Source organism: Physella acuta, unplaced genomic scaffold (assembly GCF_028476545.2).
Source record: "Physella acuta isolate Inbredline_101_S28 unplaced genomic scaffold, ASM2847654v3 ptg000877l, whole genome shotgun sequence".
In the NCBI taxonomy this organism is placed as follows: Eukaryota; Metazoa; Mollusca; class Gastropoda; family Physidae; genus Physella; species Physella acuta.
In genome coordinates this window covers 69,658-95,894 of record NW_026732394.1, presented here as the reverse complement: position 1 = coordinate 95,894, position 26,237 = coordinate 69,658, and the positions used below count along the sequence as shown (strand labels likewise).

The window sequence follows — 26,237 nt, the reverse complement described above, 5'->3', positions numbered from 1 at the left end:
TCTAGTGATGCAAAGGGCATAGAGATATTGTCAGGCTTTAATGGAGCTCACATCTAGTGATGCAAAGGTCATAGAGAAATTGTCAGGCTTTAATGGAGCGTACATCTAGTGATGCAAAAGTCATAGAGATATTGTCAGGCTTTAATGGAGCTCATATCTAGTAATACCAAGGTCATAGAGATATTGTCAGGCTTTAATGGAGCTCACATCTAGTGATGCAAAGGTCATAGAGATATTGTGAGTCTTTAAAATTATGATAAAATGTCAGGCTTTAAAATGATAAGAAAATGTCACAGATGATAAAGACTTGACAGACTTACCATAAGGATAACCAGCCAACTCATTCATTGCAATAAGCTCTTCGTTAGCCATATTTGGGCTGCTCAGTAGGTCAAGGTTAGAGTTGGGGATGTACACGTCCTCAGGTAGAGCGTACTGAAAAATGTTAAGTACCCATTAAAGCTGGGTGAACTCAGAATCTTCTACCGGTTTTGGTCCGGAAACTGAACTAAGACAGGTGATGTAGAGCGCATCAAATTATAATTAAACCGCCCAACAAACAATTTGTCAACTGTACCTTAGGGTACATTCTCTTCTCAGCGAAAACTTTCTCTTCAAAATCTGCAAGCTGCAGCCTCTCGTATTCAACAGCGACAGTTTTGGCGTAGATCTCAGCATCTTCTGGTGACATCTGCAGAAACCATACATTCAGTTGTTAAACTCACACTGGCACAATAACAGATTCAGCTGTAGAGTTAGACCCACCAAACTATAGCACACTGACACAATAACAGATAGATTCAGCTGTAGAGCTAGACCCACCAAACTATAGCACACTGGCACAATAACAGATAGATTCAGCTGTAGAGTTAGACCCACCAAACTATAGCACACTGACACAATAACAGATAGATTCAGCTGTAGAGTTAGACCCACCAAACTATAGCACACTGGCACAATAACAGATAGATTCAGCTGTAGAGCTAGACCCACCAAACTATAGCACACTGACACAATAACAGATAGATTCAGCTGTAGAGTTAGACCCACCAAACTATAGCACACTGACACAATAACAGATAGATTCAGCTGTAGAGCTAGACCCACCAAACTATAGCACACTGACACAATAACAGATAGATTCAGCTGTAGAGTTAGACCCACCAAACTATAGCACACTGACACAATAACAGATAGATTTAGCTGTAGAGTTAGACCCACCAAACTATAGCACACTGACACAATAACAGATAGATTCAGCTGTAGAGTTAGACCCACCAAACTATAGCACACTGACACAATAACAGATAGATTCAGCTGTAGAGTTAGACCCACCAAACTATAGCACACTGACACAATAACAGATAGATTCAGCTGTAGAGTTAGACCCACCAAACTATAGCACACTGACACAATAACAGATAGATTCAGCTGTAGAGTTAGACCCACCAAACTATAGCACACTGGCACAATAACAGATAGATTCAGCTGTAGAGTTAGACCCACCAAACTATAGCACACTGGCACAATAACAGATAGATTCAGCTGTAGAGTTAGACCCACCAAACTATAGCACACTGGCACAATAACAGATAGATTCAGCTGTAGAGTTAGACCCACCAAACTATAGCACACTGACACAATAACAGATAGATTCAGCTGTAGAATTAGACCCACCAAACTATAGCACACTGACACAATAACAGATAGATTCAGCTGTAGAGTTAGACCCACCAAACTATAGCACACTGACACAATAACAGATAGATTCAGCTGTAGAGCTAGACCCACCAAACTATAGCACACTGGCACAATAACAGATAGATTCAGCTGTAGAGTTAGACCCACCAAACTATAGCACACTGACACAATAACAGATAGATTCAGCTGTAGAGTTAGACCCACCAAACTATAGCACACTGGCACAATAACAGATAGATTCAGCTGTAGAGCTAGACCCACCAAACTATAGCACACTGACACAATAACAGATAGATTCAGCTGTAGAGTTAGACCCACCAAACTATAGCACACTGACACAATAACAGATAGATTCAGCTGTAGAGTTAGACCCACCAAACTATAGCACACTGACACAATAACAGATAGATTCAGCTGTAGAGTTAGACCCACCAAACTATAGCACACTGACACAATAACAGATAGATTTAGCTGTAGAGTTAGACCCACCAAACTATAGCACACTGACACAATAACAGATAGATTCAGCTGTAGAGTTAGACCCACCAAACTATAGCACACTGACACAATAACAGATAGATTCAGCTGTAGAGTTAGACCCACCAAACTATAGCACACTGACACAATAACAGATAGATTCAGCTGTAGAGTTAGACCCACCAAACTATAGCACACTGACACAATAACAGATAGATTCAGCTGTAGAGTTAGACCCACCAAACTATAGCACACTGGCACAATAACAGATAGATTCAGCTGTAGAGTTAGACCCACCAAACTATAGCACACTGACACAATAACAGATAGATTCAGCTGTAGAGCTAGACCCACCAAACTATAGCACACTGGCACAATAACAGTTTCAGCTGTAGAGTTAGACCCACCAAACTATAGCACACTGACACAATAACAGATAGATTCAGCTGTAGAGCTAGACCCACCAAACTATAGCACACTGACACAATAACAGATAGATTCAGCTGTAGAGCTAGACCCACCAAACTATAGCACACTGGCACAATAACAGATAGATTCAGCTGTAAAGTTAGACCCACCAAACTATACAATATCTCAAACTATATCGTCCCATTGGAGCAGTAGGATGAACTAGTTAAACACCAGCATTTGATACCTTGGATTGGTTGACCAGCCTGTCCAGTGCCGAGTAGAAGGCCTCGAACTGTTGGGTTGTGTACAGGTACTCGGCCATGTCTGCAGGTGTCAGCTCAGGTTCTGGTGCCTGCACGCCATCACTGCCAGCTTCCTGTGGGTACAATGGTAAACTCAGCGTAAGCATAGGTCTATAATGTTGGGTTAAACTCAGTGTAAACATAGGTCTATAATGTTGGGTTAAACTCAGTGTAAACATAGGTCTATAATGTTGGGTTAACATAAGCATAGGTCTATAATGTTGGGTTAAACTCAGTGTAAACATAGGTCTATAATGTTGGGTTAAACTCAGTGTAAACATAGGTCTATAATGTTGGGTTAACATAAGCATAGGTCTATAATGTTGGGTTAAACTCAGTGTAAACATAGGTCTATAATGTTGGGTTAAACTCAACATAAGCATAGGTCTATATTGTTGGGTTAAACTCAGCGTAAACATAGGTCTATAATGTTGGGTTAACATAAGCATAGGTCTATAATGTTGGGTTAACATAAGCATAGGTCTATAATATTGGGTTAACATAAGCATAGGTCTATAATGTTGGGTTAACATAAGCATCAATCAATTATAGTATAATGTTGGGTTAACATAAACATAGATCTATAACGTTGGGTGAACATAAACATAGGTCTTTAACGTTGGGTTAACATAAGCATAGGTCTATAATGTTGGGTTAACATAAGCATAGGTCTATAATGTTGGGTTAACATAAGCATAGGTCTATAATGTTGGGTTAACATAAGCATCAGTCAATGTTGTGTTTATCGGAGCACCAAGCTAAACTGTTATGTTCAACTTTGAAATGGACTATTTTCAGTGGGTGGATGGGAGGGGGGGGTGGGGGGCCATCTGGTCATAACAACTCACATCTCCTTATGACTTAATTGTCTGTCTAATGATGTGTTGAACTTATACGATGGTTCTTATACATCAAAACATCAGGTGATGATGTTTAACGGAAATTTACGCCAACATCCATTGTTGTGAGACGTATATAAAATCAATACGAAGGAAAGCTAGTATCGATTTTAAACCAGATTTGTCAGGCATATCTTCACCAAGTTAGCCAGACAGCAATCTCCTAATTCTGGCTTTAATGGCAGCACAGAAGGGCATGAGACCAAGGATAAACCTGAACTTAATTATTGAGTTATAACTTTTTCTCCGCTTTTTGTGTCCGAAGTTTCCAGATCTCTTGAAATCAAACAAATAAGGGGTTATGCATAAATAACGTCACGTTTTTTTTGACGATCTTTATCTCCCCCCTCCGATCCGTCACACATCGTCACAAAACGCCAGACCCCCCCCCCTAAAATGACGTCACACCTCAGCCTACAACCCCTCCCCCTCAAAACTGCAGTTGAATTTTTTTTAAACATCGATATTTTTCCTAAATCTTGTCTGAACTCTGTCAAAATAGAGTCTTTTAATCAATTCCTATTACAATATATTTAAACAGTTTTCTAAAACGCGAAATAACGTCTAAAATCCGTTTTCTAAAATTGCTTTTTTATAATGCAAAAGTGTGACGTTGCACCCGCTGAACCCCCCTCCCCCTCATCACACACCGTCACAAAATTACGGACCCCCCTCCTCCTACAAGTGTGACGTCATTTATGGACGACCCCTAATCTAAGCACAGGACTTAGTCAAACCTGCTTTTTTTCGAGCGAGAATTAACCCTTACATCTTTAACTATCCCTTTAACATTTGACGAGAATTAACCCCTACATCTTTAACATTTGACAAGAATTAACCCCTACATCTTTAACATTTGACGAGAATTAACCCCTACATCTTTAACATTTGACGAGAATTAACCCCTACATCTTTAACATTTGACGAGAATTAACCCCTACATCTTTAACATTTGACAATCAGTAAAAGTAAGCTAGGACAAAGTTCAAGAAAACTACAAATTGAAACGACTTAATTCTAGAATATTTGGACCTCTACAAACTAGACTATTCGGCAAGCCTCAAAACTAGTCTTTGAAACTACGCTAAAGTCAGTCCTTAAAAAATCTGCAAATAAGACCTTTAGACAATTCTACCTCGTAGACCACTAGACCGCTGTACAAACGAGACTAGACAAGCCTTCAAGTTAGACATGATGTAAACCTTCGATCCAGTAATAATCCATCATGTACAGCATAAAATTACATAACCCAACCCCACACACCAGAGGAAAAATCCCCTCCTCGTAGAAAACAATTGACCCACCCCTTGTATTGCAGAAACAATTTCTTTCCCTTCTCACAGAATGCCCCCCCCCCCCCCTATCCACCAGGTGTACTGTAGAAGCTCTCCCACCCACAATCTCCCACCCTCGTCACACCCCCCCTCCCCTACCAGAAAGAGGCTCCCAGTTCCTGACCAATCGATGCAACTGAAAATAGCAAAATGTGGGCGGGAAGTTGGCGGCACAGATTTGATCAACTAGCTCTTCACACGATACTGCTCTACACATCTCAAAAGAGGGCCATTCAATTATGTATGCGGCCCAATAAATATGTGTGTAATAAAACCCATTCGATGATAACATATGCAAAGATACATTTTCCCCACAAGATTACAAGTAGGTCACTACAATAAACCAATCAAATCATGATTGAAATATTCATGAAAAATGCCATAAAATGATGTCCTCTTGGTACCGTCTAGTCGCCCCGTGTGAACACCGCCTGAAGGTGCGTGGGAGGCGGCTGGCAAAACTGAGCTACAACATTTTTATACGTCCAATCGATCAGGTTATTTTAGGATTTCTAGTCTTTAAAAATCTCTGAGATTTCTAGCACATTTTACTCTTATTCGGCGGTTTTAGATTCCATGCCAAGAGCTAAGCATATTATTACTGGGCCCTCCAAGCAATACTTTTATTTTAGAAAAGTTAAATAATTAAAATAACGTCTTCTGCCTTTCATCACATGTCAGGTTCTTTTTTATTCTATTAAACACGCTCGATCAGTGCATTCACGCACAACTACATTGCTACCATTTATTATTAAAACACAACAACAAAACTGTCAAAATGTATAAAATTTTTTTGCCCTATACTAACTAGAGCACCAGCTTAAAATAGATTATGTGAGCATATTTATGACGACACACTTGCTATGCTCTTCACGTCAAAGAATGTATTAGCTTGAACTTGGGCCAAGTTATCTCCCCTGGGAAAGTAATGACGCGATATGACGTCACTGCATCAAGCTCCAAGCCCATTCATCACAAGTCTGATTAATTTGATCGTGTTCTGTTTACAGAAAGTAGGATTCAGCCAATCGATGATAAGCAAGTGCTTGTCAAATGGATACAGTTCGCGCCTGGTGCCATTTCCGCAGTAAAAGACACACGGGAAGTTAGAGTTGAATGTAGGAAATGAAAGAATCTTTTTCTAGTACCCATCTAAGGCTTTAGTATTTGCTATTTTATGGAGCTCTTGACACAGTCTGTTGAAATCTATCAGACAATGCAGTTGGGAAAAACACATTTTTTCAAATCAGAAAATAACTTTTTTTAGTTCAGCCGATACAATGGTCAGATGTTTGATGAAATAATGTATCGGCAGCTGACACCATATTCTGTAGTCGATGAAACTTTTCTCTTGTAAATATATTTCTCATAATTCGACAAATTTAATAAAACTCTGCTATATCACGGTGAAGAATTTCATTGATTCCTTGATCTATTTTGATAGCTTTGTTACACCGTTACATACAACAATTGGGACGTTATATACAACAATTGGAACGTTACATACAACAATTGGGACGTTACATACAACAATTGGGACGTTATATACAACAATTGGGACGTTACATACACAATTGGGACGTTATATACAACAATTGGGACGTTACATACAACAATTGGTACGTTATATACAACAATTGGGACGTTACATACAACAATTGGGACGTTATATACAACAATTGGGACGACGTTCTCGAATAGTAGATCGTTTAAATGCTGGCCCGAAGGTTCGGACTTGCAGGACGTCCTAGCTCTGATGGGTACCCAACTTACTTTGGGGAACGTAAGGACGCCCTAGCTCTGATGGGTACCCAACTTACTTTGGGGAACGTAAGGACGCCCTAGCTCTGATGGGTACCCAACTTACTTTGGGGAACGTAAGGACGCCCTAGCTCTGATGGGTACCCAACTTACTTTGGGGAACGTAAGGACGCCCTAGCTCTGATGGGTACCCAACTTACTTTGGGGAACGTAAGGACGCCCTAGCTCTGATGGGTACCCAACTTACTTTGGGGAACGTAAGGACGCCCTAGCTCTGATGGGTACCCAACTTACTTTGGGGAACGTAAGGACGCCCTAGCTCTGATGGGTACCCAACTTACTTTGGGGAACGTAAGGACGCCCTAGCTCTGATGGGTACCCAACTTACTTTGGGGAACGTAAGGACGTCCTAGCTATGATGGGTACCCAACTTACTTTGGGGAACGTAAGGACGCCCTAGCTCTGATGGGTACCCAACTTACTTTGGGGAACGTAAGGACGTCCTAGCTATGATGGGTACCCAACTTACTTTGGGGAACGTAAGGACGTACTAGCTCTGATGGGTACCCAACTTACTTTGGGGAACGTAAGGACGTCCTAACTCTGATGGGTACCCAACTTACTTTGGGGAACGTAAGGACGTACTAGCTATGATGGGTACCCAACTTACTTTGGGGAACGTAAGGACGTCCTAACTCTGATGGGCACCCAACTTACTTTGGGGAACGTAAGGATGGCTTGGCAAAGTGCTGACCACATCATCCCTTCATGTACCGAGGTCAAGAAACATAATAGTTCTACTTCATCTGCCGTTTTGCTTTGTTTGTCTAATGTAGAGTTTTAGACGGGAACAAAGAGTAACTTAATTAAATGCTCTGGTAGCCCGTTATGGTGAGGTGGCCCTCCAACAGTCAGATCTGGAGAAGCCTCCCCATTAGCCCCCCCCCCCCATCCTCACACAACCGCCGCTATCGACTAAATTTAATACACCATTTACAAGGAAAAGAAAGGAATGACTACAACATGTAAAAGAAAGGAATGACTACAACATGCACAAGAAAGGAATGACTACAACATGCACAAGAAAGGAATGACTACAACATGCACAAGAAAGGAATGACTACAACATGCACAAGAAAGGAATGACTACAACATGCACAAGAAAGGAATGACTACAACATGCACAAGAAAGGAATGACTACAACATGCACAAGAAAGGAATGACTACAACATGCACAAGAAAGGAATGACTACAACATGCACAAGAAAGGAATGACTACAACATGCACAAGAAATGAATGACTACAACATGCACAAGAAAGGAATGACTACAACATGCACAAGAAAGGAATGACTACAACATGCACAAGAAAGGAATGACTACAACATGCACAAGAAATGCCCTACCTCGACGAAGGTCTTGTGGATCCCCTCTGAAGGAATGTCCACTTTAGTTTTTACTATCGTCTCGGGCTTGGCGCTTCCGGAACTTTCTTCTTTTACGGTCTGTTTGACGTCAGCAATAACGTTTCCTGTCTTTGCATCTACCACTGTAAGAAGATAAACAGAAAACTACACAATGTACACACACTTGGTGAGACATGTTCGGGCAACATGCACAAACATGTTCCAGGGACTTGTCCAAACAACATGTTCCAGCAATATGCCAAAACAACGGCGGCGATCCTGGTGACACTATTTAGAGAGTGACACGAACTCGAGAAATTTACTTTCAAAACACTGTCTTATGAAAAAGAACCGAATAATTGGGAAAGGGGTGAAGAGAAACCGAAAATGCAATAACTGTTAGAGGGAGGGTGGAGGGGGGGGCACACAGTTACCGCACCATCCCAGTGACGCCACCGTGTATAACAGTGACGCCACCGTGTATAACAGTGACGCTACCGTGTATAACAGTGACGCCACCGTCTATAACAGTGACGCCACCGTCTATAACAGTGACGCCACCGTCTATAACAGTGACACCACCGTGTATAACAGTGACGCCACCGTGTATAACAGTGACGCCACCGTGTATAACAGTGACGCCACCGTGTATAACAGTGACGCCACCGTGTATAACAGTGACGCCACCGTGTATAACAGTGACACCAGTTTGGTAGAAACGTTTATGACAAAACCGTAAGTTTTCTTAGACATCACATTGGGGCGAAAAGCTCTTAGAATATGCTGCTGTATGATATAAATTTATCAAAAGGTTTTTAAAGAAACTGAAAGTAAAGTGCCACTTCCGTTTGCCGGAAATTTCTAACAAGTGATAGAAACATGCATCTAGGATCTAATACAAATATTTGAAGTTGAGTCCACCAAACTGAAACCGTATTCAAGTTATTGTGTTCAAAATATGTTTTCATCATTTTAGAAAGAGGAAATACAGTAAAGCATCACTTCCGTATATCGGAAAAAACATAAATTTCTCTTCCGGGTATACTCTGTCAAGGAGAAACGAACAAATGGTCTCACCTTTCTCTTCCTTCTCCTCTACTTTGGTCTTCTCGCCCCCTTTGTTTTCCAAGTGTGAGACCTGCTCTTTGTGCACTACTACATTGTTCTGGTGCGATTCTTTGCCTGTGGATAAACAAATAATTTGGTGGAATTTTTTTTGGGTCTGTTTATCAAATATGCTTAGTGGAATACTTTTGTCGAGAAAGCTCGAATATTGCAAACAATTTCAAGTAATTTTGCTCGCAAACATCTAAGTTTGAGAATATTTTGCTTGGCCCATCTACTTGTTCTAATAATGTTGGTTGGATCATTTGCCTATTCGGTGATGGTATGGTCGAGTCGGTAAAGAGAAGTGTTGCCCTGTAGTTTGTTCTTGGTTGGACAAAGTCTACAGAAGCAAAACCAAAAAGAAAAGCAGGCTGAAATTGGAGTCAACGTCCTAAAATTGGCCAGTTGACACGTAGAGTTAATTGTGTTGGAGGAATCCCGACACTGTAAGTTTAGAACGAAGAAGAATCTGCCCGTTCTAATCATTTTGGTAGGATCGGGAAATATGTTGGGAAATATTCTTTGATGAACTGACATCTTTCATTAAGTTTTTCTTCTCTCTGAGTATTACATTACTGATGAAGTATCACATTAATGATGAAGTGTCATATTACTGATGTTTTTGTTTGCATCTTTCAACCTTACGTCTATCGAGAGACGGTATTGTTTTCTTGTGTTTTAAAGTGGTATTTTTTGCAGGTTTAAAGTGGTATTGTTTGCTTGTGTTTTAAAGTGGTATTTTTTGCAGGTTTAAAGTGGTATTGTTTGCTTGTGTTTTAAAATGGTTTTGTTTGCTGGTTTAAAATGGTATCGTTTGATAGTTTGAGGTGGTATCGTTTATAGTTGAAGGTGGTATCGTTTGATAGTTGAAGGTGGTATCGTTTGATAGTTGAAGGTACTATTGTTTGATAGTTGAAGTTGGTATCGTTTGATAGTTGAAGGTGGTATCGTTTGATACTTGAAGGTGGTATCGTTTGATACTTGAAGGTGGTATCGTTTGATAGTTGAAGGTGGTATCGTTTGATAGTTGAAGGTGGTATCGTTTGATAGTTGAAGGTGGTATCGTTTGATAGTTTACAGTCAACTGTTCCGCTACCTGTTTATGTTGTACTGTTTGCTCAGATTGATCACTAAAATAATTGACAAAATTATCTTTTCTCCAAAACTTTTCATGAGCTTTTTCTACTTGAGTCATTGATTTCCGATACTTTCCGATAGAAATATTTTCCTTGCGACTCATTGTAAAGAATGGAGGATGTGTCCACTTGTGTGGTACTTGTGTGATACTTGTGGGGGATGTGTCCACTTGTGTGGTACTTGTGGGGGATGTGTCCACTTGTGTGGTACTTGTGTGATACTTGTGGGGGATGTGTCCACTTGTGTGATACTTGTGGGGGATGTGTCCACTTGTGTGATACTTGTGGGGGATGTGTCCACTTGTGTGATACTTGTGGGGGATGTGTCCACTTGTGTGGTACTTGTGGGGGATATGTCCACTTGTGTGGTACTTGTGTGATACTTGTGGGGGATGTGTCCACTTGTGTGGTACTTGTGGGGGATGTGTCCACTTGTGTGATACTTGTGGGGGATGTGTCCACTTGTGTGGTACTTGTGGGGGATGTGTCCACTTGTGTGATACTTGTGGGGGATGTGTCCACTTGTGTGATACTTGTGGGGGATGTGTCCACTTGTGTGGTACTTGTGGGGGATGTGTCCACTTGTGTGGTACTTGTGGGGGATGTGTCCACTTGTGTGGTACTTGTGTGATACTTGTGGGGGATGTGTCCACTTGTGTGGTACTTGTGGGGGATGTGTCCACTTGTGTGGTACTTGTGGGGGATGTGTCCACTTGTGTGGTACTTGTGGGGGATGTGTCCACTTGTGTGGTACTTGTGGGGGATGTGTCCACTTGTGTGGTACTTGTGGGGGATGTGTCCACTTGTGTGGTACTTGTGTGATACTTGTGGGGGATGTGTCCACTTGTGTGGTACTTGTGGGGGATGTGTCCACTTGTGTGGTACTTGTGGGGGATGTGTCCACTTGTGTGGTACTTGTGGGGGATGTGTCCACTTGTGTGGTACTTGTGGGGGATGTGTCCACTTGTGTGGTACTTGTGTGATACTTGTGGGGGATGTGTCCACTTGTGTGGTACTTGTGGGGGATGTGTCCACTTGTGTGGTACTTGTGGGGGATGTGTCCACTTGTGTGGTACTTGTGGGGGATGTGTCCACTTGTGTGGTACTTGTGGGGGATGTGTCCACTTGTGTGATACTTGTGGGGGATGTGTCCACTTGTGTGGTACTTGTGGGGGATGTGTCCACTTGTGTGGTACTTGTGGGGGATGTGTCCACTTGTGTGGTACTTGTGGGGGATGTGTCCACTTGTGTGGTACTTGTGGGGGATGTGTCCACTTGTGTGGTACTTGTGGGGGATGTGTCCACTTGTGTGGTACTTGTGGGGGATGTGTCCACTTGTGTGGTACTTGTGGGGGATGTGTCCACTTGTGTGGTACTTGTGGGGGATGTGTCCACTTGTGTGGTACTTGTGGGGGATATGTCCACTTGTGTGGTACTTGTGTGATACTTGTGGGGGATGTGTCCACTTGTGTGGTACTTGTGGGGGATGTGTCCACTTGTGTGGTACTTGTGGGGGATGTGTCCACTTGTGTGGTACTTGTGGGGGATGTGTCCACTTGTGTGGTACTTGTGGGGGATGTGTCCACTTGTGTGGTACTTGTGGGGGATGTGTCCACTTGTGTGGTACTTGTGGGGGATGTGTCCACTTGTGTGATACTTGTGGGGGATGTGTCCACTTGTGTGGTACTTGTGGGGGATGTGTCCACTTGTGTGGTACTTGTGGGGGATGTGTCCACTTGTGTGGTACTTGTGGGGGATGTGTCCACTTGTGTGGTACTTGTGGGGGATGTGTCCACTTGTGTGGTACTTGTGGGGGATGTGTCCACTTGTGTGGTACTTGTGGGGGATGTGTCCACTTGTGTGGTACTTGTGGGGGATGTGTCCACTTGTGTGGTACTTGTGGGGGATGTGTCCACTTGTGTGGTACTTGTGGGGGATATGTCCACTTGTGTGGTACTTGTGTGATACTTGTGGGGGATGTGTCCACTTGTGTGGTACTTGTGGGGGATGTGTCCACTTGTGTGGTACTTGTGGGGGATGTGTCCACTTGTGTGGTACTTGTGGGGGATGTGTCCACTTGTGTGGTACTTGTGGGGGATGTGTCCACTTGTGTGGTACTTGTGGGGGATGTGTCCACTTGTGTGGTACTTGTGGGGGATGTGTCCACTTGTGTGGTACTTGTGGGGGATGTGTCGACTTGTGTGGTACTTGTGGGGGATGTGTCCACTTGTGTGGTACTTGTGGGGGATGTGTCCACTTGTGTGGTACTTGTGGGGGATGTGTCCACTTGTGTGGTACTTGTGGGGGATGTGTCCACTTGTGTGATACTTGTGGGGGATGTGTCCACTTGTGTGGTACTTGTGGGGGATGTGTCCACTTGTGTGGTACTTGTGGGGGATGTGTCCACTTGTGTGATACTTGTGGGGGATGTGTCCACTTGTGTGGTACTTGTGGGGGATGTGTCCACTTGTGTGGTACTTGTGGGGGATGTGTCCACTTGTGTGGTACTTGTGGGGGATGTGTCCACTTGTGTGGTACTTGTGGGGGATGTGTCCACTTGTGTGGTACTTGTGGGGGATGTGTCCACTTGTGTGGTACTTGTGGGGGATGTGTCCACTTGTGTGATACTTGTGGGGGATGTGTCCACTTGTGTGGTACTTGTGGAGATGTGTCCACTTGTGTGGTACTTGTGTTTAAACTCTCCTTACACATATTTCCTTCAAACCGGTGTCAAACGACATTCAATAAAAGACGGTGTCAAACGACATTCAATAAAAGACGGTGTAAAACGACATTCAATAAAAGACGGTGTAAAACGACATTCAATAATAGATGGTGTAAAACGACATTCAATAATAGATGGTGTAAACAAAATCCAAAAGCATGCAAACAAAAATCTGGAATAAAAATCTCCTCTACAACTCTTCCATCATCAATGAGTGCTAAAGCTGACCAGGAAAGTAAAAAAAATAAGGCGAGACCGGCCAAATAAATATTTACATAACAAAAGAAAGAAAACAAATCAAGATTAAAAATATTGGTTGTCGGAATTGTGATATAAAAGGAAATTTCTATTTATAGAAGGATTGAAAAAAAGAACCTCTGAATGACGTAGGCTGTGACGTCAGCTATTGTATCAATTGATCTAAATACCATGGTTTCATTGATTTTCTTCCCCCGATTTGCCAAGCTTCCTTCAGCCAGACTGTGTTTAGATATTTTTTTACTAGTTAGGAACAGGCAATGACCTTCGTTGAATATTTCTTTGAGGTGAAAGCGGATCCGTTGATGCGATTGATTGCTTTAATGATTTATAGAATAATAATGTACTCTTTGGAGCTGTTTGAATACTCTACTTCACCCAACGCAGGCTAAACAAATAACAATAATGCAGACCAGTGACGTATCCGGCGGGTTGTGGGATGGGGGGTAGCCAATACATACGTATAAACATACATGCATACTTACATGTTTATATATATCACATACATATATATATATATATATATATATATATATATATATATATATATATATATATATATATATATATATATATATATATATATATATATATATATATATATATATATATATATATATATATATATATATGCACGCCTCCACTCTCTCTCATTACAAAAGTCCTGATAGCACTTGACCGTCTTAAACTCTAGTTAGCATAGACTAACTAACCGAAGTCTTCTAAACGTAAGCCACCTCATTCTACTAAAGGTAGACAAAATAACTCTAGTAAACGTAGGCCAACTAACGCTAATGAAGCATTCCCTAGATCTTCAATAAATAGGATCTGACCAAAAAACATTAAGCTTAACCCAGAAGAAGCGGCGGGCGTTATTTGTGTTGGGTGCCGGTTGGTTCATCAAGTCACATGATGTCCAGATGCTGGCCTGCTGAATGTCGCCATGTCGTTTGGTCAACTTCATTAGCATTTCTTTCGCTGGAGATAAACTCCGCAGCGAAGATGATAGGAGAGTTTCATTGGGAGAAAAAAGTTGAGATTAAACACGACTCATTGTTGTAAGGTCAGCTATAACAACAACACGACTCATTGTTGTAAGGTCAGCTATAACAACAACACGACTCATTGTTGTAAGGTCAGCTATAACAACAACACGACTTATTGTTGTAAGGTCAGCTATAACAACAACACGACTCATTGTTGTAAGGTCAGCTATAACAACAACACGACTTTTGTTGTAAGGTCAGCTATAACAACAACACGACTCATTGTTGTAAGGTCAGCTATAACAACAACACGACTTTTTGTTGTAAGGTCAGCTATAACAACAACACGACTTCCGGTTTCGTTAAGGCCTTGCTGGACCAGACTGGAATAAATATGACGTCAGCCGCCAACGGGTATCGTCTGGCGGTCTAGTGTCGTGTTACAGACAGTTCTAGAAACTTGGACTCATGTGAATAGGTCATGTTTCCTAGTTTTAGTGTTGGTAATAAAACCAGAAAAGGAAAAAATTTCAATTAAAATATCGTGGCATCTTTTTAAATCCGATCAAAACCTGATCTTTGCTAAGAAATCATGAGATGAATTAAAGTTTAAAGTTGAAGGATGGCGACATAGTGACGTCATGACAGCATGAGATGAATTAAAGTTTAAAGTTGAAGGATGGCGACATAGTGACGTCATGACAGCAGACTTGGGACGAGACCTCCAAACTTATGCGTTGGATAGCTGCAAGACAGGAAAAGAATCCTCTTCCCTATTCAACTACCACCCCCACCCCCGACCACCGCCACATAACATCCAACACCAACAGCCGCCTCAAAACATCAGACAGTAGTATAGTAGGTCGTGTTTGGGTCGTAAGAGGAGGAGGAGGCGAGGGGGAGGAGGAGGAGGAGGAGGAGGAGTGATTGATTATTTTGACCGTTATTGATTGATTTTTGCCCACCTGTTGCATATTTTGACCGTTATTGGTTGATTTTTGCCCACCTGTTGCATATTTTGACCGTTATTGATTGATCTGACCACTTGTTGACCAAAACGATTATCATAGAGGAGGAGGAGGTTATTGTTTTGATCAATTGATCGATATATTGACCAGTTGACCAACTGACCACTTGAGCTATTGTTTTATTAATGGTTAAATAATAATGTTATACATTTTGTTGACCAGTGGACCAACTGACCAGTAGTTGACCAGATGATCAGTTTATCGGTTGTTGACCAGTTGCCCATTTGTTGGTTGTTTTTATTGACCTGGACGACAGTCCGGCTTTAACAGTATATCGTAAAATAGTATTTCACCACCCTCCAGTGAGGGTGTGGGTGGGGGTGACGCGGGTGAAACCCGGGGTCGGGTGGGGGAGGTGGTAGCAGGTGGTACCCCTTCCCTTTGTGTGTTGCAATCTCATTCTCCCTTTGTCTGAAGTCTGTGTGACCATGTCCTTTTGTGTGCCGCTACTCGCGTCATACACAAAGGCAGGTGCTGTACCCCATTGTCTAATCCAACTCACGCGCCTTTACTATCGATTTTTTTAAAGTCATGTTTAAACATGTTGACCGTATAAAATCTTTGTTGAATAGGCCTGGTGGATGTCGAATTCTACTCGTCTTAATATAAAGAGATACAACTCGTGCCAACAGCCGGGCGGTTATTGCCCCCTTCCTGGTTTCTACTTGGTTGTTGTGTTTATGGCTGGCCGTTTATTTACACACAAACACACACACACAACTTACACACAACTTATATCACAACAAAAGACTTCTTATATTTTATGAATTTATTTCAACTTTCTCCAAGTCATCAAACGCTTTTAAAATATCATATCTCAGGGCGAGTAAACGTTCAAAGGCTATACGAGAGAGATTTATTCCAGAATTATTAGGAAATTTAAGATCTGTACCATCCATAAGATCTCTAAGATTTAAAGTGTTTTTGTTCATGAATTGACTAACGATAGCTACTTTATAACCACTGTCATTCGTCGTTCGTATTTCCGTCACTTTATTACTATTCCGGGCGACAAGTAACCAATCTTCACTAGACATCTTGAAAGCGCCGAAATAAACGTTTATAAGTAGTCCCAATAAGTGCAAGTGTTAAACGTGATATAAGTCGATCGTTAATATATTGTCGAGCCGGTGACGGTGAAAAAGGGTGGAGAATAAGTTTTAGGCTAGCTCCCCGAACTTTCTTCAAAACAAAATAAACCGCGTATAACCCACAGCTGTTGGTTACAATGTCTTGCAAAACTCTTGAATTGTAAACGAATGGTCTGTTTGAATTATTTTTTATAAAAGCCAAAATGGCGGGTTCACGCGGTGGTAATCCAAAACTATCGAAATAAGTAAATTGCGATAGACCATTGAAAAAAAGACCAACCCAGTGGCTGCCTTCATCCTTGGACGAATCTAAATTTATAATGAACACCGCTTGCTTCGTTCTATCGATACGAGTAGGTAGTTGATCGCACGCTACAACACCAAAGAGATTTGTGCGTTGTACAAATAAATCTGCGGTCAGTATACTTTGTAGTTCTCTTGTGTTCATTTTCGTCTATAGGCCGCTTTAGGCGGTGTAATCTGTCAACACTTGCCTCGTTTTTGAAATTTCTAACACCGAATCTAGTTCAGCATACGCAATAACTTGAATCGGTTCAGTTGTAACTTGTGAAAATTTAAGTTCAATAGAAACAGGTCCAGATTTAGCCAATTCAAATTGTTCACCATCCAAAAGACTGGGGCTTAAATCAAAAGCAAACAAGGTATAGCCGTTCTTAAAGTGTTTATAGTCTATTCCATTCCCAGCATCTTTTCCAACCATACCCAGAGAGAGGTTACTATTGAAAAATGCTCTAATGGCTTGATTCCTATCAAAGTCCATGACCAGTGGTTTTCCCGATAACGATCGTCCATCAACGCTTACATTTAAATACGTCAAGTGAAAATGTTGAAAATTGAAGGGGTTTTTTGTGTAACTACCATTAAAGGCTGTAGAGGCGACTAGTCCGAGGACTAATCGGGTGGGTGTTTGACTCATATACAAATTGTCTTGATTGTGACTTAACATTCCTTTCGGTATAGCAAAGGTCTTTATAACAACGCGTTTAAAAGGATATTTTGCATTCATTCTCGTTAAAGCCTTTTCATGCGCGATAGAAATCGCCGGGTTAAGTCTGGCCTTTCTAACCACCAATGTTGCGTGCGTTATCATCGCTTTATACCCCTTGTTTTGGTCTGCTGTCAAGAGAGTGAAACTGTCTTTTGCGGGTGTAAGTTTAATTTTAATGTCAACCCCATTCAGCATATAGCGATCTTGGGTGAAAATGTCAGAGTGTATACGTCCCATCATATCGATCTCATGACTTTCACCAGCGGTGGTGCGGCGAATCCTATACCCATCATTATTGTCATCTTTGAACTCCTCGAAATGATGGGGTGTGTCCATCGCATATAGAGCGGCCGATAGAGACCCATTCTTGGCATCTTCCCCGTAATTTAACGTAGCCTCCAGATAGGCGCGATACGGATAGGTGTTCTCACTAGCGGTGATTAGTGTGTCGTTGAGAGAAATATCCACTTGGGAAAATAAACTGTGCAAAAAATAATTGACTGGTGCAACATCAGAGTCCACTGATATGGGATCACCATTCGCTAAGGTCACCTTAGCGCGCACGTGTAAATACGTGTTGAACAAATCTAGATAGTCTTCACTGTTGCCAGAAATTGCAAATTCTATAGGTGCACTTTGTGCCAAGGATGCGAGGGGGTGTATTTCAACAAATTGACCCTCCTCGACGGCAGTTTGTGTCGGGGGTATACTAAATAAATCCAATCCAGAATGTAAGCACTCACATGAACTTGGATGAATAAGAGCCATGGTTAAGCAAATATATCTGAATACTTGGGATGTTTCTTCTTTCGCTTAGCACACGCCTTCGAATGATTGTGACTTGATCTGTGTGCTAGTTTTATTCGTTTTTCAAAGGGTTCACCTGGTGGTCTCGACAGCGCGCGCTTTCTTCTCAATCCGCTTCCTGATTGGTTTTGTCCCAGGTGATCAACGGCGCCTTGTAATAAACGATGTCCAGCTTCTTTGGCGTGTTCTTTAAACGATTCTCCAATGTTTCTTCCCGCTAATGCATCGTTTGCAACATGCAACCCGGTACTAACACCTTCTCTGAGTAAAGCCTTACCTCCCGTCTTTATCCAAGGGAGGACCATTCGACCTAGACCACTAAAGAAACTACCAATACCGTGTCCTCTCTGATTTCTTCCACCGATAAAAATTGGTAAACCATGACCGTACTGGTTACAGTAAAAATCTTCGTACAATTTAGGGTTTCGATGTAAAAGGGTATGTTTCACCATGGTGTGAGTTATTCCAGATCGAAATGTTTACGTGTTCTAAAATGGAGTGTCAACACTGACGTTCCACTTGTGAATGAGAGAGATTGTCCCAACTCATCGCATAAAAGTATTTCCACTGTGTCGAATGAAAAGCGGTTCAGGGGGATGTAGTGGGGTTTGTCGTAAATACGAAAAACGGAACTTGGTTTCTTCTCAACGATCGGTACGGTCCGAAGCAAAGGGACCATTACATCTCCAACCGGTCTCGCTTCTACGAGGTCACAATAGACGAATACAATTTTTACTTCGTCTTCCTCGATATGTTTCTCTGTAACTTTACCCGGAACAATCATATAGGCGTTCAACCAGTCACGGACAGTACTTTCTATTCCCGATGCAACTACTTTGACGACAATTTTCTTAAATCCCTTATTACAGTCTGAAATTATAATTTCCACTTTTCGTTCATCTACATCTCTTTTTAATAGTTTTTTTATAGCGTTGACAAGCAGGTCGATGTTTTGGTATTTGGTCTGGCGTAAGCCAAATAGAAAAAGGTTAACGTCTGCACCTTCTTTGATGGAATGATACTGGAGCCAAACTTCATGTTCTCTAATCATACAAAATGCATTCGGCATTTGAATCTCGACCAGACCAACCTCATAGTGCGAATTCACATCGATAGTCTGTGGTAATTTAACGAAGAAATGTCCAGCCTCATTGTCTGGAAATACATTTGGTGATGCATTGCTAGGCAGGGTGACATAAAAACTCATTGTAAAATTTTGGTTCTTGCAATGGTTGGGTTAGGTAAAATATAACCGAGACAGCTGGATAACAACACGACCCAAAGTTTTCCCTCTTTGTCGTCATCGCTTTTTCACTATTTAATTTGACGCGTGGAACACTCGACGACAAAGAGGGAAAACTTTGGGTCGTGTTGTTATCCAGCTGTCTCGGTTATATTTTACCTAACCCAACCATTGCAAGAACCAAAATTTTACAATGAGTTTTTATGTCACCCTGCCTAGCAATGCATCACCAAATGTATTTCCAGACAATGAGGCTGGACATTTCTTCGTTAAATTACCACAGACTATCGATGTGAATTCGCACTATGAGGTTGGTCTGGTCGAGATTCAAATGCCGAATGCATTTTGTATGATTAGAGAACATGAAGTTTGGCTCCAGTATCATTCCATCAAAGAAGGTGCAGACGTTAACCTTTTTCTATTTGGCTTACGCCAGACCAAATACCAAAACATCGACCTGCTTGTCAACGCTATAAAAAAACTATTAAAAAGAGATGTAGATGAACGAAAAGTGGAAATTATAATTTCAGACTGTAATAAGGGATTTAAGAAAATTGTCGTCAAAGTAGTTGCATCGGGAATAGAAAGTACTGTTCCGTGACTGGTTGAACGCCTATATGATTGTTCCGGGTAAAGTTACAGAGAAACATATCGAGGAAGACGAAGTAAAAATTGTATTCGTCTATTGTGACCTCGTAGAAGCGAGACCGGTTGGAGATGTAATGGTCCCTTTGCTTCGGACCGTACCGATCGTTGAGAAGAAACCAAGTTCCGTTTTTCGTATTTACGACAAACCCCACTACATCCCCCTGAACCGCTTTTCATTCGACACAGTGGAAATACTTTTATGCGATGAGTTGGGACAATCTCTCTCATTCACAAGTGGAACGTCAGTGTTGACACTCCATTTTAGAACACGTAAACATTTCGATCTGGAATAACTCACACCATGGTGAAACATACCCTTTTACATCGAAACCCTAAATTGTACGAAGATTTTTACTGTAACCAGTACGGTCATGGTTTACCAATTTTTATCGGTGGAAGAAATCAGAGAGGACACGGTATTGGTAGTTTCTTTAGTGGTCTAGGTCGAATGGTCCTCCCTTGGATAAAGACGGGAGGTAAGGCTTTACTCAGAGAAGGTGTTAGTACCGGGTTGCATGTTGCAAACGATGCATTAGCGGGAAGAAACATTGGAGAATCGTTTAAAGAACACGCCAAAGAAGCTGGACATCGTTTATTACAAGGCGCCGTTGATCACCTGGGACAAAACCAATCAGGAAGCGGATTGAGAAGAAAGCGCGCGCTGTCGAGACCACCAGGTGAACCCTTTGAAAAACGAATAAAACTAGCACACAGATCAAGTCACAATCATTCGAAGGCGTGTGCTAAGCGAAAGAAGAAACATCCCAAGTATTCAGATATATTTGCTTAACCATGGCTCTTATTCATCCAAGTTCATGTGAGTGCTTACATTCTGGATTGGATTTATTTAGTATACCCCCGACACAAACTGCCGTCGAGGAGGGTCAATTTGTTGAAATACACCCCCTCGCATCCTTGGCACAAAGTGCACCTATAGAATTTGCAATTTCTGGCAACAGTGAAGACTATCTAGATTTGTTCAACACGTATTTACACGTGCGCGCTAAGGTGACCTTAGCGAATGGTGATCCCATATCAGTGGACTCTGATGTTGCACCAGTCAATTATTTTTTGCACAGTTTATTTTCCCAAGTGGATATTTCTCTCAACGACACACTAATCACCGCTAGTGAGAACACCTATCCGTATCGCGCCTATCTGGAGGCTACGTTAAATTACGGGGAAGATGCCAAGAATGGGTCTCTATCGGCCGCTCTATATGCGATGGACACACCCCATCATTTCGAGGAGTTCAAAGATGACAATAATGATGGGTATAGGATTCGCCGCACCACCGCTGGTGAAAGTCATGAGATCGATATGATGGGACGTATACACTCTGACATTTTCACCCAAGATCGCTATATGCTGAATGGGGTTGACATTAAAATTAAACTTACACCCGCAAAAGACAGTTTCACTCTCTTGACAGCAGACCAAAACAAGGGGTATAAAGCGATGATAACGCACGCAACATTGGTGGTTAGAAAGGCCAGACTTAACCCGGCGATTTCTATCGCGCATGAAAAGGCTTTAACGAGAATGAATGCAAAATATCCTTTTAAACGCGTTGTTATAAAGACCTTTGCTATACCGAAAGGAATGTTAAGTCACAATCAAGACAATTTGTATATGAGTCAAACACCCACCCGATTAGTCCTCGGACTAGTCGCCTCTACAGCCTTTAATGGTAGTTACACAAAAAACCCCTTCAATTTTCAACATTTTCACTTGACGTATTTAAATGTAAGCGTTGATGGACGATCGTTATCGGGAAAACCACTGGTCATGGACTTTGATAGGAATCAAGCCATTAGAGCATTTTTCAATAGTAACCTCTCTCTGGGTATGGTTGGAAAAGATGCTGGGAATGGAATAGACTATAAACACTTTAAGAACGGCTATACCTTGTTTGCTTTTGATTTAAGCCCCAGTCTTTTGGATGGTGAACAATTTGAATTGGCTAAATCTGGACCTGTTTCTATTGAACTTAAATTTTCACAAGTTACAACTGAACCGATTCAAGTTATTGCGTATGCTGAACTAGATTCGGTGTTAGAAATTTCAAAAACGAGGCAAGTGTTGACAGATTACACCGCCTAAAGCGGCCTATAGACGAAAATGAACACAAGAGAACTACAAAGTATACTGACCGCAGATTTATTTGTACAACGCACAAATCTCTTTGGTGTTGTAGCGTGCGATCAACTACCTACTCGTATCGATAGAACGAAGCAAGCGGTGTTCATTATAAATTTAGATTCGTCCAAGGATGAAGGCAGCCACTGGGTTGGTCTTTTTTTCAATGGTCTATCGCAATTTACTTATTTCGATAGTTTTGGATTACCACCGCGTGAACCCGCCATTTTGGCTTTTATAAAAAATAATTCAAACAGACCATTCGTTTACAATTCAAGAGTTTTGCAAGACATTGTAACCAACAGCTGTGGGTTATACGCGGTTTATTTTGTTTTGAAGAAAGTTCGGGGAGCTAGCCTAAAACTTATTCTCCACCCTTTTTCACCGTCACCGGCTCGACAATATATTAACGATCGACTTATATCACGTTTAACACTTGCACTTATTGGGACTACTTATAAACGTTTATTTCGGCGCTTTCAAGATGTCTAGTGAAGATTGGTTACTTGTCGCCCGGAATAGTAATAAAGTGACGGAAATACGAACGACGAATGACAGTGGTTATAAAGTAGCTATCGTTAGTCAATTCATGAACAAAAACACTTTAAATCTTAGAGATCTTATGGATGGTACAGATCTTAAATTTCCTAATAATTCTGGAATAAATCTCTCTCGTATAGCCTTTGAACGTTTACTCGCCCTGAGATATGATATTTTAAAAGCGTTTGATGACTTGGAGAAAGTTGAAATAAATTCATAAAATATAAGAAGTCTTTTGTTGTGATATAAGTTGTGTGTAAGTTGTGTGTGTGTGTTTGTGTGTAAATAAACGGCCAGCCATAAACACAACAACCAAGTAGAAACCAGGAAGGGGGCAATAACCGCCCGGCTGTTGGCACGAGTTGTATCTCTTTATATTAAGACGAGTAGAATTCGACATCCACCAGGCCTATTCAACAAAGATTTTATACGGTCATCATGTTTAAACATGACTTTAAAAAAATCGATAGTAAAGGCGCGTGAGTTGGATTAGACAATGGGGTACAGCACCTGCCTTTGTGTATGACGCGAGTAGCGGCACACAAAAGGACATGGTCACACAGACTTCAGACAAAGGGAGAATGAGATTGCAACACACAAAGGGAAGGGGTACCACCTGCTACCACCTCCCCCACCCGACCCCGGGTTTCACCCGCGTCACCCCCACCCACACCCTCACTGGAGGGTGGTGAAATACTATTTTACGATATACTGTTAAAGCCGGACTGTCGTCCAGGTCAATAAAAACAACCAACAAATGGGCAACTGGTCAACAACCGATAAACTGATCATCTGGTCAACTACTGGTCAGTTGGTCCACTGGTCAACAAAATGTATAACATTATTATTTAACCATTAATAAAACAATAGCTCAAGTGGTCAGTTGGTCAACTGGTCAATATATCGATCAATTGATCAAAACAATAACCTCCTCCTCCTCTATGATAATCGTTTTGGTCAACAAGTGGTCAGATCAATCAATAACGGTCAAAATATGCAACAGGTGGGCAAAAATCAACCAATAACGGTCAAAATATGCAACAGGTGGGCAAAAATCAATCAATAACGGTCAAAATAATCAATCACTCCTCCTCCTCCTCCTCCTCCTCCCCCTCGCCTCCTCCTCCTCTTACGACCCAAACACGACCTACTATACTACTTCAGACGCTTACTCCGTCAGTATAGAACATGTAGTAGAATGTGTTCCGTTCATTACGTTAACAAACACAAGGGCTGATAACACCAACAATACCTATCACTGACGCCACTAACTCACTCCCTATCACAGACGCCACTAACTCACTCCCTATCACTGACGCCACTAACTCACTCCCTATCACTGACGCCACTAAGACTAATACCACGCACAGCAAACTGACGTCACGTTGCTTTTGACAACATGACTTCCTAGAAAGATTAATGAAAAATTCCATCATCCCAAACTGGCTTTTTTCTCGTCTTACCAGATCCATTACTGCCAGTACCGGCCGAGTTATCGTCAGGTCCGGAACTTGGAACCTATTAACCTGCCACAGGAGATTATTGACTGTTACTAAATATAGATGGCAAGGGATCTTGGATGTTCTTTTCAATTACCGTCTAGCTAGCCGGCAGCCGGTCCTTTCTTTCTCAAAGTCTATATCACCGGCAGCTGGTTTTTGGTTTTTAAATGACTCGCTGCCGGAGAGCCGGTCTGATTATGTGTCGGTTGTTGTTGTGTTGTGATAGTTGTTCATCTACATCCATGTGTCGGTTGTTGTTATGTTGTGATACTTGTTCATCTACATCCATGTGTCGGTTGTTGTTGTGTTGTGATACTTGTTCATCTACATCCACGTGTCGGTTGTTGTTATGTTGTGATATTTGTTCATCTACATCCATGTGCCGGTTGTTGTTATGTTGTGATACTTGTTCATCTACATCCACGTGTCGGTTATTGTTATGTTGTTATATTTGTTCATCTACATCCATGTGTCGGTTGTTGTTATGTTGTGATACTTGTTCATCTACATCCACGTGTCGGTTGTTGTTATGTTGTGATATTTGTTCATCTACATCCATGTGTCGGTTGTTGTTATTTTGTGATATTTGTTCATCTACATCCATGTGTCGGTTGTTGTTATGTTGTGATGCTTGTTCATCTACATCAACGTGTCGGTTGTTATGTTGTGATATTTGTTCATCTACATCCATGTGTCGGTTGTTGTTATGTTGTGATACTTGTTCATCTACATCCATGTGTCGGTTGTTGTTATGTTGTGATACTTGTTCATCTACATCCATGTGTCGGTTGTTGTTATGTTGTGATATTTGTTCATCTACATCCATGTGTCGGTTGTTGTTATTTTGTGATATTTGTTCATCTACATCCATGTGTCGGTTGTTGTTATGTTGTGATGCTTGTTCATCTACATCAACGTGTCGGTTGTTATGTTGTGATATTTGTTCATCTACACCCATGTGTCGGTTGTTGTTATGTTGTGATACTTGTTCATCTACATCCACGTGTCGGTTGTTGTTATGTTGTGATACTTGTTCATCTACATCCATGTGTCGGTTGTTGTTGTGTTGTGATACTTGTTCATCTACATCCACGTGTCGGTTGTTGTTATGTTGTGATACTTGTTCATCTACATCCATGTGTCGGTTGTTGTTGTGTTGTGATACTTGTTCATCTACATCAACGTGTCGATTGTTGTTATGTTGTGATATTTGTTCATCTACATCCACGTGTCGGTTGTTGTTATGTTGTGATATTTGTTCATCTACATCCATGTGTCGGTTGTTTTTATGTTGTGATACTTGTTCATGAGTGCCATGATAAAATTTAAAAATATGATCTTCTAGATGGCCTATTTTTCATGAGTTTCATGATAACATTTTAAATATTATCTTCTAGACTGTTGTTAATGTTGAGTTCCATGATAAAATTTAAAAATATTATCTTGTAGAGGGCCGATTTGTCGTGAGTTCCATGATAAACTTCTAAAATATTATCTTGTAGACGGCCGATTTGTCAAGAGTTCGATGATAAAATTTAAAAATATTATCTTCTAGACGGCCGATTTGTCAAGAGTTCGATGATAAAATTTAAAAATATTATCTTCTAGACGGCCGATTTGTCAAGAGTTCCATGATAAACTTCTAAAATATTATCTTGTAGACGGCCGATTTGTCAAGAGTTCGATGATAAAATTTAAAAATATTATCTTGTAGACGGCCGATTTG

The 26,237-nt window shown here is 41.3% G+C and overlaps 1 protein-coding gene across 2 annotated transcripts in view; it reads right to left on the bottom strand.

The window, feature by feature from the left end:
• LOC131952563 (uncharacterized) overlaps positions 1 to 26,237 on the bottom strand; it is a 62,574-nt gene that overhangs the window by 8,466 nt on the left and 27,871 nt on the right. For both annotated transcript variants that reach the window (XR_009388545.1, XM_059315285.1), the window contains exons 5-9: positions 9,370 to 9,474; positions 8,293 to 8,435; positions 2,834 to 2,965; positions 578 to 691; positions 321 to 435 (exon numbers count right to left, since the gene is read on the bottom strand). Coding sequence is in view for 1 of the 2 variants with exons in the window: in XM_059315285.1 (XP_059171268.1) it covers positions 321 to 435; positions 578 to 691; positions 2,834 to 2,965; positions 8,293 to 8,435; positions 9,370 to 9,474 (609 nt within the window). In the remaining variant the exon portion in view is untranslated. The remainder of the gene's footprint in view (positions 1 to 320; positions 436 to 577; positions 692 to 2,833; positions 2,966 to 8,292; positions 8,436 to 9,369; positions 9,475 to 26,237) is intronic.